We start from the raw sequence: 13,882 nt of genomic DNA on the forward strand, positions 1-13,882 counted from the left end.
CGCATGCTAACCAAAAATTCATCCTATCTCAGCTCTCTTGTAATGTGTTCCCACATCACAAAAGAGGATTCTTTTGGCTTCTTTTGACTTCATTTAGTAGTTAGAACTAAATGTTCACTGTAAAGTTATTTTCTTACTATGTTTCTTTGTGCCTTTTTTTTTTTCTTTTTGCAGCATAGCAGAACATACTTTTTTACATCCCACATGTGGGATATTAAAAGGATAAATTGAACTTTGGGATTAAAAAAACAAAAAGATAAATTGCAGGTTTCCTTCCAGGTCCTCAAGAAGTGCTGGCGCCATTATCAGAACACTGTTAAAGATCTATCCAACATTATTGTGTCCTGTCAAAATAGCTCACGCCTGCAGTTTAAATTGATTGACTCGGTTTTGAATGCCCCACAACCTGCCTGCCTAGAAGTGTGTTCTGAAACGTAATGACTTTATCTTAGAAAAGCTAGTTGCTGCAAGAGCCCTCATCTCAGTATCTGCTTGTGATCCTTCTTGTTTGATCCGCTGTCCATCTGTGTTTGATAAATTTGAACCAGTGAATCTGACCTTTTTTTTTTTAAAGGATAGAGTTGAACATATAGCTATGGGATTCTCCTCGTGATCCTGCTCCACTTCACTTCTTTAAGGAGGCTTCACCCAGCATAGAGCAGGTCATCCTCACTACTCTAAACAGCTGTTTGCCGTCAGGCATTGTCCCTGCACCTTTTACAATGCGGTGCAGCCCCTATTTTAGAAACCGGGCTGTGGCCAGATTGTTTTAGCAAAATTTTAGGCCCATCTCCAAGCTGCCTTTCATTTCGAAATTTTTATAGTCATCCTTTCTCAGCCCTTTTAAGATGAAGACAATATTATGGAGGTTTTTCAGTCAAGTTTCAACACAGTAAACTACCTACTCCTCTATTTAGACCAGAATAAGTAGGTTAACACAACTTTTTATTTATTTATTTTTTTTATTTATGTATTGTAGGTTTATTAAAAAAGTGCCACAGGAGCCTGAGTATGACTGTGTGATATGGCTGAAAAGCCTATAACATGATAAACATTTAATATCAGTCAATATCAATAAATACTGATTAGTTCACCGATATGAAGTAGAAGTAAATTGCTGTGAAAAGCAGTTCTCTGGTTTGGCCACAAGATGGAGCTATAGCTCCTTAAATCGAAACGAGTCGTTGACAGTGAGGACTGGGAGAAATTATGTCAAAAGCCTAATCCACTGTTTGTTTCCTTTTATTAGGATGTGGTGCGGCGGAGTCTTCACATCCAGGCCCAGCGGAAACGGCTGATAGGCTGAGTTTCACCCCGACTGCTCTGGTGCCGTCTGAGCTGCTCGCGCCGTTCTACTGGATGCGAAGTCTTTGTTGCTCCACCTTGTTCTCAATGAGTTCCTGTTCCTTTAAGGGATCTCTCCAGCGTTCACCGTAGTCACGCTGCGCAGGATCCATATTCAGAGAAAGTCCAGCGGTGGAGTGGGGAAATACCAGAGCAGCTTTCCTCTCCTCTGGGTGCTGAGCAACTGGAAGGTAAGATAGCTTCAGCAATATCCAAACCTTAGAGGTGATAAGGTGATGAGATGAATTGTTCAAACAAAAAAAAAAAGAAAAAAAAAGTGGGTCCTAGCAGTAACTGCAACATGTGGACACACACTTCTCAATTTCATTTTGAGCTTGTGAGAACTACTAGAAGAACACTGTAACTTTTTGTATTTTTTTGTCGTTTTTCTTTACTATCATGTCTCATAGAGGCTTTCAAACTCGAATTAACTTTCTCAACTCCTCTGTGACCCGTGGAGGTGCCTCTGTAGCATCTTTAATTAGAAATGCGCAGTAGGATGGATGTTCGTTTTCAAACTATGGCCACAAGTGTAGGAGGTTTCGGCTGCTGGAGTGGAAAGCTCTTTTACATTCACTCCTGTGTACAAACCCAGCAGGAAATACGTGTGCAGAGAGAATATCTTGTCTTTCTCATAAGGCTAAATGTAGAGACAGGGTCGAGCAATCAACCGTGGGCTTTCACCCACTTTTATTTTTGTGAACTTCTTTTTTATGCTGTCCAACCAACAGGAACAGTCAGAGACAAGTGTTGCTTCTATTTCTTCACAGGCTTCATTGAAATAGTCAGAATATCTTTTAATAGGGCTATGAAATGTTATATTAATCCTATATTAAAGCGGCAGGATGAATGTGGGGAACACATTTGCCCTTTCACATTGTCACCGCTCTGTGAACTCCTCCTCACAAACCTGGTTCTAAAATTGCCCGGCGCAGGAACCCAACTGGACCTGAGAAGTAAGACCTTCAAACTACCAGCATCTCGCCATGAGCACAGACAAGCATCCTGAAGTCGCATCCCCAGAGGAGGACGAGATGGGTGAGTATCTCATTCCTGTTCTTGAATTTGAAAACATACGTGATCAGTCTGAGCTCATTCCTCCGCAGAAACCACCGTCTGACCTGAAGCACTGTTTCAAAAAGATCGAGACGTATTTGTGGAATTTGTGCAAGCTGCAAACATGATAAATGACTGTGTCTCTGCAGAGCATGCGAAAAAAGATTTTCTGAGTGTTAATTGCTAAAAGGGAATATATGAATATTCATTTCTTCGTGTAACAAAACTCTTTGGTGGTTTTATTTTTAATTGACGAGAAACTGATTACGAGAATTGATTTGTGTGCCTATTCAGAAGCTTGCAGCGAGGCTGCTGAGGTGAAGGCGCATGAGGAGGAAGAGCAGAAGGAAGACGCCTCTGTCACTGTGAATGGAATGCACTCGGATGCTGTCATGGATGCACGTATGTGCACACACTCTCACATATGCACAATTTACTTCTCAACGAATGAATTTGCAGTTCATCTTACATTTTAAGCAGCTTGCTAAAGAAAAAGTACAACTGCAAATACCAGAGAGCTAATGAAAATGCAGTATTATTTTTTTTCTTTGTGGAAATGAAGCATTTGTTGGTACAATTTGTAGTTTGTTTACCTTTATTTATTTAGTTAGGAGACTGGAAATCTCTCTTCCAAGATTATCACGGTCAAAATAGGCTGTAAGACTGTTCTATCACATAGAGAAATTGCTATGCATATTTTTTTTAAAAAAAGGTTTTATTGGCTCTAGTGGTCTTTATTTTATAGTGAATTGACAGGTAAGTGGGTAATGAGAGAAGGAGGAAGACATGCGGCAAAGGTCGCCAGGCCAGGAATCAAACCCGTGACAGCGGCGTTGAGGACCAAGGCCCCCCACATGTGGGCCAAGCTCAACCCCTGCACCACCACAGCTCCCCCTGCTTTAGATAATTTTAAATGCCAAAGAAGCAAAACCTGAGAATTTTAAGACATGCAGGAATTGATAGTTAAACGGATCTAATTTCTAGTATTTACCGTCAGACATGTCGTCCTTTCGCAGCTTCAAGTATAATGAGATTATTATAGAACTACAGATTGTGGGGAAAAATGGACAAGTGGAGCAACTGCTACTTATTAGATAAGTGATTAATACTTTATTTGTTTAGATAGAGTAAAAATAAATAAGGAAGTCTGGAAGAGAAACTGTAATCCAGCCCTACTCTCCATTTTCTGTCAGTATCCACAATTTTAAGATTTCATTAATTCCCATGAAGTATAGAAACCAAACTTCAATTCCGTTCATTTTCATTAATCGATTTTTAGTGGGACGTTGAACGGTATCTCGTCTCCACTGCATGTTAATTAATTGGAAATGTTGAATTTGCCAGGGGGTCCCAGACTCTGTGTCAGTTAACAGCAAGTAGCCAATCGTAACAGTTTGTTCCAACTCCAAAAGTTTCTTAGCTTCAGTCCTCAGTGTTGAGAAGAGAACATTGTGTGCAGGCGGCGCTCCCTTCTTATTTCTGGTTGGCTGCCATCTAGCCGACCGGGTGCACTTCCTAAAGCCCTGCTCTGCGTTCTGCTGCACGGCCCTGCGGTTCACTGCTCTCAGAGACCCTGGACTCTATATTGGGTGTCACAGATCTCTGTGCTTGCAAAGTTTCCATAGCACCTCTGAGCGCTCTCCACAATACAAGGCGCTGCTCTTTAGCTCATCATCAGCCACCGCCAAGACCACAGTGTGGTTTCTGGATGGAACTGAGTAGCTCTCAGGGCTGGTTCACGCTTAGCAAGAGGCTAGGTGAGAGGTCCTGCAAGATGAGCCTCAGGACTCTGCATGTCAGCAGCTGCGGTGCTGATAACTGTGCATTCAGCAAGCGGATTCCTCTAAGCTGTCATGGTGAAGCACACAGTGCCTGTCAAAAGTGTTCCTCAAAAGGTTTTCCACATTTTGTCAGAGGCAGATATAGTAAGAAGAGCATTCCTTCACTATATTTTGCTCAAGTAAAAGTACAATGTAATCATGCAACAAATTACTGAAGAGTAAAACGCTTTTGAAAAGGCTGCTCAAGTACGGATCATTTGATGTCATCAGACGGACAAAAGTAAATCTATGTGGCAAATTCTGGTGTTTTAAAGTTTAAAATGAAAATAACAAATTCAGGCACAAGAAACTGTCTTCCAAATCCAATTTGTTGAATATCGAACTTCTAAAACTAATGCTGAAGCTTTATAACTGTGTTAGAACAATGTAAATAACTTCTAGTGAGCATTTTCAAGCCTGTTTTTCATTAAGTGGAGTTTATTGCAATGTGTAGAGTATCCAGAAGACTTTCTCAAGTAAAATTATTGATACTTTATAACAAATACTACTCAAGTAAAAAGTAAACCTACGTCTCAAGGTTTGTTTTGTTATTTTCACAAAAGCTACTCGAATTTAGCTGAGTAAATGTAAGTAGTTCTCTGCATTTTGTCATTTTATGAACACAGACCTCATTGTATTTCATTGGGTTGTGTGTCTTTGTGTTCAACCATATTTATTCTGATACTCCTAAATATAATCTAGTGCCAACAATGTGCCTTCATAGCTGTCCACCGAATTGACCAGCTGGGTAAGGAGAGCACAGAACGATCTAGAGCCGTACGGTAACTCTGGAGGAGCTGCAGCGAGCAACAGCTCAAGTCAAGATTTTGGCCTACATGCAAAACAATCTTGATCTAAATGGTGGAAAAGTAAAACTGCACATCACATATGAATCATGGTTTTCGCAGCATCGTGCATTGACAATGGTTTTGCGAAGCATTATCAGAGAAACCGGTCAGAGTTGATGGGAAGATGCATGGAGCTAAATACACAGCAGTGTTAGAAGAGAACCTGAGACTTGAGTTTCACCTCTCAGCGGGGCAATGGCGAGAAGCGTGCAGCGAGAGCTACAGTAGAGTGGACTAGGTCAAAGCTCGTTTGTGTGTTGGAATGGCCCAGTCAAAGTCCAGAGCTTGATCCTACTTAGAACAAGAGGCAAAACTTGAAATGTTTTGCTTAGGGATGCTCACCTGACTGAGCTTGAGCTATCTTACAAAGAAAAAGTAACAAAATCAGTCACCAGATGTGCAGCGCTGCTAGAGCATACCCCACAAGACATGAAACTTTGAGGTGGTTCTACACGCTGTCGACGGAGGAGGGCTGAATTCAAAATGCATGCAGCACTTTTCAAATTTTTGGGTTGTAGAAAAACATGCGTTTCCTTCCACTTCACAGTCATGAACTACTTTGTGCAAAACTATTACAAAACATCCCAATGACATTACATGCATTGGCGTTTTTAGTTCTGACATGAGAAAAAGTGAAAAAGTGAAGGGAACTCTTTTGTAGGACACTGTACGTTGACATCTTGTGGCTATAAACAGGGTCCATAAAGAAAAAAAAAAAAAAAAAGCAGGTCATATTATTACTTGTGACAGTGCTGATGAACACACCAACTCCTTTAAAGCAAAGGGAACTGGTTTTGTCTGTGTGAGGCGCCTGTTGTGCTTTTCTCCTGTCCTGGTTCTACTTTCTGCGTATTCATAGGAAACGCTCTCCTCTTATCTCAGGCGCACATCTACTGAATCTCTGAGACACTAAACGTCGGCCCAAATTAAGCTCCCCACACTTTGGAGACGTGCCTGTGCTAATATCGAACTTTAAATATAAAAGTAGAAGTGAAGACGTGTCTGTTTCGCATTCTGGCTCCTCTAGCTTTTTAAGCTCCTTATTTGGAAGTGGGAAATGTTTTACATGTTGGCTGTTCTCGTATGGTTCAGTTTAAGTCTCTACACGTGCGATTAGAAAGGTCTCTAAATGTTTGCCTTGCTTCTTTATTACTCCGATGTCCTGTCTAGGCGTGATAAAAACCGAAGCCGAGGAGACGGACGATGCTGAGCGCGCAGTGATTGTGCCCAAAGAGGAAGCAGAGGGAGACAGCGAGGACGGGATGGAGGAAGGCGTTGACGAGGACAGGACAGAGGAGGACAACGACGAGCAGAGGGATGAGGATGGCATGAACGAGCCGCAGGACCTGTCACTGGTCGACTACTCGCGCTACGAAGCGGCGTCCCTGCCAGACGGCCAAACGACAGGTGCGTTGGATGAGGCTGCAGACGGGGGCTACGCGCCCGGATCCACGGCGCCCCGCGTTCCGACACAGGGGAAACTCAGCTGCGACATCTGCGGTCTCTCCTGCATCAGCATTAATGTGCTGCTAGTGCACAAGCGCAGCCACACTGGTAAGCACCATAAACAACAACAACAACAAAAAAATCATACAACAGCAGTTGACCTGAAACAGACAAACAGCTGCACGATCATCTATCTGATACCAACGGAATCGTCTCTTATTGATGGGGTCAGTACGTTTGTTCTGCGTGCATTTGGCACGTCGCTGCCACCTAATCGGCAGGCGGGATCTGGTTGTGAAATATCTTCCATTGTAGTTCACTGACGAGCACAGAACAGCTAACTGTTTGATTTGATGGCAATTGCAGATAGAGTTCAGATGAGCATGCAAAGAGCCTAAGATGCAGGATGGAAAACAGTCAAAATTTTGGACTCGACGCAAAACTTGACGTCTTTTCCTCACTGAGACGCATGTTTGACCGGAGCGAGTCACAAACGCCATAAAAACGCCGGCGTCCCGCGGTTGCCCTGATGGTGTAGCACCTATTTGCTGATGATTAACACTTTCAGATCTCCACTGCTAGTTCTTGTTTGTTTCTTGTTTCCTTTTATAGGTTTTGTAAACTGAACCAGACTTCAGGAAAGTCTGAACGACGACGAAATCCCAGGGTCCCATGCAGATTTAAGATGTTCCCAAATAGTTTCTTTTTAAGATATTTTTGCAAACACTGAATTTTACTGGTTTCAAATGCCAGTTCATATCAATTCCTGATAAGCAGGAAATGAACTGGAAAATGGCCCTGTATTGGATGCAACAGGTCGCCAGTGGGTTCCACCTAAATTGCCCCTGTAACTATGATTACAGGTAAACCCTGGCTAGAAAGTGGGAGCATATGGGCCCCAAATGAGTCGCCATGTGAACCGAATTTTTGAACACTAATTTGAGACCCCACAAAGGCGTACGCATGGCTATAGTTTTACTGATTTTTGCTGTCCCTGTACGAGATACCCATTATGCCCATAATGCTAGGAATGGGTAATTATTGTTTTGTTTTTAATTGTGTGGGGAGGAGGGGGAGGGGGGAGATGTGATGAGAACTGTAAATTATGGGGATGACGATAAACTGACGTTTGGAGCCCCAGAAACTGACTTTGATGTTCGAGGGCATCATTTGAAATTCCAGCTAAATGCAGCTTTTCTATGCTGTTTGGCAGTAAAGGCCTCAATGATGGCATAAGCGATGAGCAATATTTGTTTATGGGGCTCTAAATGTGTTCAGTAACGCTACTAAAAAAGACCAGAAACACTTGGTCTTCTGGCCTTTATTCGCAGTATTCATACAGTAAATTGGCAGCGAGAGAAAGGGGAACACATGCAGCTCAAGTCAGTAATGGAGCCTCATACGGCTTGGTTGAGGAGTAATAGCCTCTGGATGCGGGGCACCTGCTCTACTGTTCTGCAGCGCACCATCCGGAAACATTTATTTTTAGGATGGTAGACATTAATTTGCTTTTGTGAAGCAGCCTCTTAAAGTTATTAACAACTTAATGGGCAGAATAACGGCATTAAAGATTCTATGTTTTGCTTTTAAAAGAAAAAAGAATCCAGTGAGACCATTTTAGATTTTCAAATGGAGCCGGAGCAACGACGCATCCAAATTCCAAAAATAGTGGAACGGCTTTGAGTTTCTTTGTCTGTGAAACATGCATGTAATAAGAGCTGACTACTGCGGTGGAGTTTTCATTGTAAACAAATCTCGTAGCAATTTCTAGTACACCACAAAACCTGAAAATTCGGTGTGGAATTTTGAAATAGAAAATGTGTGGGAACCTTCCACATCAGGTTTTGTCACTTATTACCCATCACTACTACAGAAGCAAACCTCCAAACGCCTCAACTGGGTTACCGGTACAGTTGAGTCCAAATGATTCATACTTCTAGTAGATTTACATTTTTCTTTTCTTTTTTTTCATTCAATCAAAAGGTTTCTGTCTGACATTTCACACCAAAAATAAAAAATAAAAAGACAATCTAAAAGGGACATCCTTTTCTCTGTTTCATTTACATTTTTCAAAAAAAAAAAAAAAAAAAAGCATGATTAAAATTATGCACACCTTTCTCAGTTGTCGGTGGAAAAGATGTTATTGGCATTAAACCCTTCTTAAAATAGCTGACCGGGTTTTTTTGCATACGTCTGTTGGTTTTTTGACTATTTATTTTTGGTAGATTAGAGGTTTTTAATCAAATGGCTTGCTTGCCATTACCCTAATCTTTAGCTAGCTTCTCAGATTATCAGATTCAAGTCATGACTCTGGCTTGGTCGCTGCAAAGCAACAATCCTGCCTCCAGTCTGAAGAAACACGCTGTTCAACATGCTGCCCAACTACTGCTGTGTTTTTGGGGGCATTTCAGTGAATGCATTGCAGTATCACGTATAGAACGTGCTGTATTGTAGCATTTTGGATCCTCTTTTTTTTTTTTCTGTACTGATGAAGACAGTTCTATAAATGATGGGGGAGCTTTTCTAAAAATGAGAAATGTAAAGATAAGGTTGAAAAATCTTGTAGACGATGCCCACCTTTCAAAGAGCACATTCTAGTTGAGACGCTACCAGACGGCCGAACTGGCTTTAGTCCCCGTCAGCTGGACTCGTGGGGGAACATGTGACGCGTTACACCGCTTTCGGCCGAGGCCGTTTTCACCATCTTGCGCACAACTGGCTTGGTGGTCTGAGTCGTGAGAACGTCTTCTCTCGACAATCAGTGGATGTTGCTTTGTTCCCCTTTCAAAAGATGGTGAATGATTCTGTGTTTTGCAATTCACTGTAATAATGGGAAACTACACAGTAATTGCAAACAAAAAAACAAAAAAAAAACAGAAATGCATTTTTTTTATGTATATTTATATATCAATGCCGTGACCAGCAAGCCAATAGAAGCAGCAAATATGCAATAAGTTTCTTCTGCAATTTAATGAGTTAAACCATGTGGGTTTCGTTTTTTTTTTGTTTTTTTTTTCCCCTCCTCTGAGTGTTATTTTTTTATTATTTTTTTTGTTTCTCAGGTGAGAGGCCATTCCACTGCACTCAGTGTGGGGCCTCCTTCACCCAGAAGGGAAACCTGCTTCGCCACATCAAACTGCACTCCGGAGAGAAGCCTTTCAAATGCCCGATGTGCAGCTACGCCTGCCGACGACGCGACGCTCTCAGCGGGCACCTGCGCACCCATTCTGGTAGCAGCCAGCCACATGATGCATGCGTTCTTAATCACTCAGCACGCACACACGGCGTCAAAGCCGCCCATATATCGTATGCACCTGCAAACAGTGCCATGTCAGTTACTCCTTTGGGTCTAGGTTCTCTCTCCCTTTTGAATCTCGGCTCGTGAGGGTTTGCGGGAGGGCTCTTGGCTTTTCCAGTAACAGCCCCGCCGTGCGTTCTTGCAAACAACACACATTGCATTATGATATCTTTTACTCAATCGCCTCTGGAAACTTACTCATTCACTTTCAGGTCACGTGTTTTTTTTTTCTTTCTCAAAAATAAAAAAAAAAATAAAAAAAAGGCAAAAAGAAACACCTAATCAGTTTTGAGCGAAACTGCACACTTTGTGAAATCATACGTGCTGTGCCAGTTTTCATGCCGTCAATGTTTTTTGGTGATTAACTGAAACTCTTGCTCGCAGTAGAGAAGCCCTTCAAGTGCAACCACTGCAGTCGCAGCTACAAGCAGCGGAGCTCCCTCGACGAGCACAGAGAGAGGTGCCATGTGTACATTCAGAGCAAAGGTCCCGCCGAGAGAGGTGAGCAGCCGTCACACTCTCTGAAAACATCTCCGAAACTTCACACATGCAGCTGCTGCAGCCATCGAGTCCACGAAAACACACTGTTGCCCTTTTTTTTGTTGTTTTTTTTTTTCTTTCCTTCTTGCGTTCGTTCGTGAGCGTACGCAGCGGGCGCGCAGTTAAAAAGCCAGCAGATCCTGTTTTTATGGCCTCATTAAATTAATGAACTTATAGCTGGTGCCCCATGATTACAGACTAAATAGGTTATGGCTGCTGTGGTGTGATGGCTCAGTGCAGAGGAGACCGCTTCTCATGTCTGTATCAGCAAAGGGGAAGCCAAATAGGGCAAACGTTTGGGCCCGGGCCGGCCCAGCGCAGGCACGCTCGCGTAAGACGTCGGCCCCCGCTGCCGACTGCACCTTATTGTACCGGCAGGACAGTTGCACGATTGCAACACACAAGAAGGCACACTGTTTCTGTGGTCACCGAATGTCGTAAGTTTTGCTTGATAGTGCTATAGTGGTGAGGAAGTACATCCTCATCCTGTGGTCTCTCCTCCTTCACTGATGAGGTAAAGAAAAAAACAAAAAAAAAACAGGAAGTGAGGTCAGAGGAGCATCTAATGTCAAATTAATGAGTTGTTCCTCCTCGCTGGTTTATTTATTTATTTGCGCTTCATTTTATGAAGAGCGGTGGCTTGGCAACAGGTCTTCGTTTTCTTGACGTTGCTGTCGTCTTTCTTACTCGTTTTTTCTTTTTCTTTCTTTCTTTCATTGTCGTTTTGTGGTCCAGCAGAGGACAGCCACACAGCCAGGTCTCAGATGGGCTCAGAGCGCGCGCTGCTTCTCGACAGGCTCGCCAGCAACGTTGCCAAGCGGAAAAGTTCAATGCCACAGAAGTTCACTGGTAAGAGCAAGCACGGTGGCGTACCTCAAACTGCCAAAAGGGCGTACTTTTGTACAGCAACCTTATTCAACATGCTGCGTTCTTACGTTTGTGTTTTTAAATGAAATTACACCAGTTTTCAAACTAGCTTTTGCTGCAATTGCTGCTGTTGTTTTTGACATGTTAACAGTGCCTTGCAAAAAGTCTTGACACCCCCTGAGCTTTTCTGCCTCACACTTCAGTGTGTTTATTTGGAGTTTGATGCGACAGACCAACAAAAATTAGAACAAAATTGTATTTTTTGCTTTGATCTCAATCACTCGGTTGTAGCTCTCGGTTCATTTCCATAACAATTTTCCCAGAATTGCCTTGTATTTAACTCCATGCATCATCTTCTAGCTAAAGAAAAACACTCCCAGGGTATGATGCTGCCACCAACATCTTTTGTATGTAGGTCAAAAATGTAGTTTTGGTTATATCCTCTTCTCCTTCCTGAGCTGTGGAGTAACTGGTGCCTCTTGGCCGCTTCTCTAAAAAAAAAACCCAAAGTCTTCTCCTTGCCCAACCTATCGACTTTAAGTGACACCCTTGTCTTGGCAGAAAATAATTGAGCTGTACTCAATTTAATATACGTTTCATATAATAAATTGATCACTTTATGATGCTGAAAGCTTGGCATGTTGTGTCTTAATGTGTCCCGGTTCCAGACCTTATCCCAGAGCTCCATGCTGTGTTCCCTGGTCTTGGTCAGGCTGTTCCTTCATTAATGCCAAAACCGTGGCTCCCCTTGGGAATGATGTGTTCAGAATAATGAGGCCAAAAGGTTCTCTTCTAATGGCGCATATTTATGGTGTCGTCCGCAAAATAACATGACTTTAAACTTCTCCACAGCCTGACGAGGCTGTTTATTCACTAATGTTCTCTAATAAACCTTTGAGGTTTTCGCAGAACAGCTGGAGTCGTACTGAGATTAAATTACACACAGGTGGAGTTTATGTACTGATGAGGTGCAGGAAATGGTCGGACTGGATTCTATTTAGGGGTAGCAGATGAAAGGGGGGAGAAAGCATATCACAACTTTTTTTTTAGGTTCTTTTCGTTATAGAAAGGATGTTTGAAAATCGTGCATCGTTTCCATTTGAATCTACAATTATAAGCTAATTGGTTTTGGTCTGTCGCATGCGATCCTGGCGAAATCAACTGAAGTGTGTGGATGTAACCTTTTGCAAGACACTTCATGTGTTAAGTTGCATCTATTTTCCCCCCTGACAGCTCCTTCTGTAAATGCTGCTGCCTTTTTCTCAAGTTCACAACAGTTTGCTTGTAGCGATGCTTTAAAGGTCTTTAAATAAAGAAGTCTGTTGTAAATGATTTCTGTCTGCCTGAGCTTCTTGTTTGTCTGTGTATCTTTGCTGGCGTCTGTCTCCTGCCAGACGAGAACTGGGGCCAGAACACCTGGCTCACACCACAAAGTGCTTCCCACTGCCCTAGATTTTCTGCCCAGAGCGGTGTCAGTGTTGGGTGTGTGTGACCGTCCATGGTTAATTGAACAAATTTATGTAAAAAAAACCCCAAAAAAACAAAAGAAATATGATTCTGAAAGTTCTCAGTAGTATTACTCATTTTCTTTGCTTTGAATTGGACTCGGATAATCCGCTGGAGTGATGAATGATCTGAAGGTATCAGTTTCAGTAAACGGCTGAGTTGGCGCTGTCATTTCCCAAACTTTGAGCATACGCACAATTTTTCAAGTCTCCTCTCACCTCTCTGGTTAAGCTCAACATTGGGGTTGTAGTTTCGCAATCACGCCTCAAGCTTCCCGCGAGCACGCACACACACACACACACACACATACATATCAACTAAGACACACACACACACACAACACTCCTACGTCTATCAGCTTGGCAAATGAAGTGAGATCTTTCAATATGACAACCACAGGGGAAAAGAGAAGTAAGAGAGTCTGCAACCACAGAGAAAGATAGAACAAGCGGGAGGCGAGAAACGTGAGCAGGTGTTTCTCTGTCGATACTTCTGTAGCAGCTGCAACAAAGACCTTCGTCTGCGCCGTCTGCTTCCTCTCAGCCCTCTGTCCTCTCCTGGCTCAGGATGTTTTCTTGCTTTTAAGCTTCTTTTGTCCCACGACGTGCCTGCGCACCAGGTTAACCAAATGGGGTGCACATTTTTTGCGCTGTGCGTGCTGCACACCAAAGCGAGGACCCCAGCGAGCCCCATCTGGATCTGTCTAAGCTCTTGCCCATCTGTAAGCAATAAGCGCTCTGACTGCAGTTTTCTGCTGCTTGTCCATGTGCAGTGCCTTGCAAAAGTATTCTTAGCCCTTTGTCACGTCGAAACCACAAACTTCACTGTATTATATTGGGAGTTTATGTGACAGACAAACTATAAGGGGATGAATACAAATGTTCACTGCAGTAGAGATTTTAAACACCCTGACTTGTTTTCCTCCTCCTTCGCAAGATTACTTTTCTTTGTGTTGGTCAATCACACTGCAAAAACACAAAATCTTGCTAAGTATTTTTCTGTCTGATTTCTACTGCAAATATCTTTGTACACTTGAAATAAGTCAAAACTATCAATCAATCAAATTTTATTTGTATAGCACATTTCAGCAGCAAGGCATTTCAAAGTGCTTTACATAACTAAAATAAAAACAGCATGTGACATTGAATAAACAGTGA

At 42.5% G+C, this 13,882-nt stretch overlaps 1 protein-coding gene across 3 annotated transcripts in view; it reads left to right on the forward strand.

Moving 5' to 3' along the window:
• The window catches only part of LOC103148502 (zinc finger protein Aiolos-like), a 32,214-nt gene that overhangs the window by 16,201 nt on the left and 2,131 nt on the right, over positions 1–13,882 (forward strand). The window contains exons 2-8 of one of the 3 annotated variants that reach the window (XM_016679267.1): positions 1,250–1,535; positions 2,280–2,382; positions 2,695–2,802; positions 6,239–6,475; positions 9,577–9,744; positions 10,197–10,313; positions 11,088–11,201. In XM_016679267.1, coding sequence (XP_016534753.1) covers positions 2,331–2,382; positions 2,695–2,802; positions 6,239–6,475; positions 9,577–9,744; positions 10,197–10,313; positions 11,088–11,201 — 796 coding nt within the window. In that variant the 5' untranslated portion in view covers positions 1,250–1,535; positions 2,280–2,330. Of the gene's footprint in view, positions 1–1,249; positions 1,536–2,279; positions 2,383–2,694; positions 2,803–6,238; positions 6,623–9,576; positions 9,745–10,196; positions 10,314–11,087; positions 11,202–13,882 lie in introns of all 3 variants that reach the window. The other 2 variants (XM_007567308.2, XM_007567309.2) reach the window with 2 other exon arrangements.

The sequence above is a fragment of the Poecilia formosa genome, unplaced genomic scaffold (genome assembly GCF_000485575.1).
Source record: "Poecilia formosa unplaced genomic scaffold, Poecilia_formosa-5.1.2 Scaffold206, whole genome shotgun sequence".
NCBI classification, from domain to species: Eukaryota; Metazoa; Chordata; class Actinopteri; order Cyprinodontiformes; family Poeciliidae; genus Poecilia; species Poecilia formosa.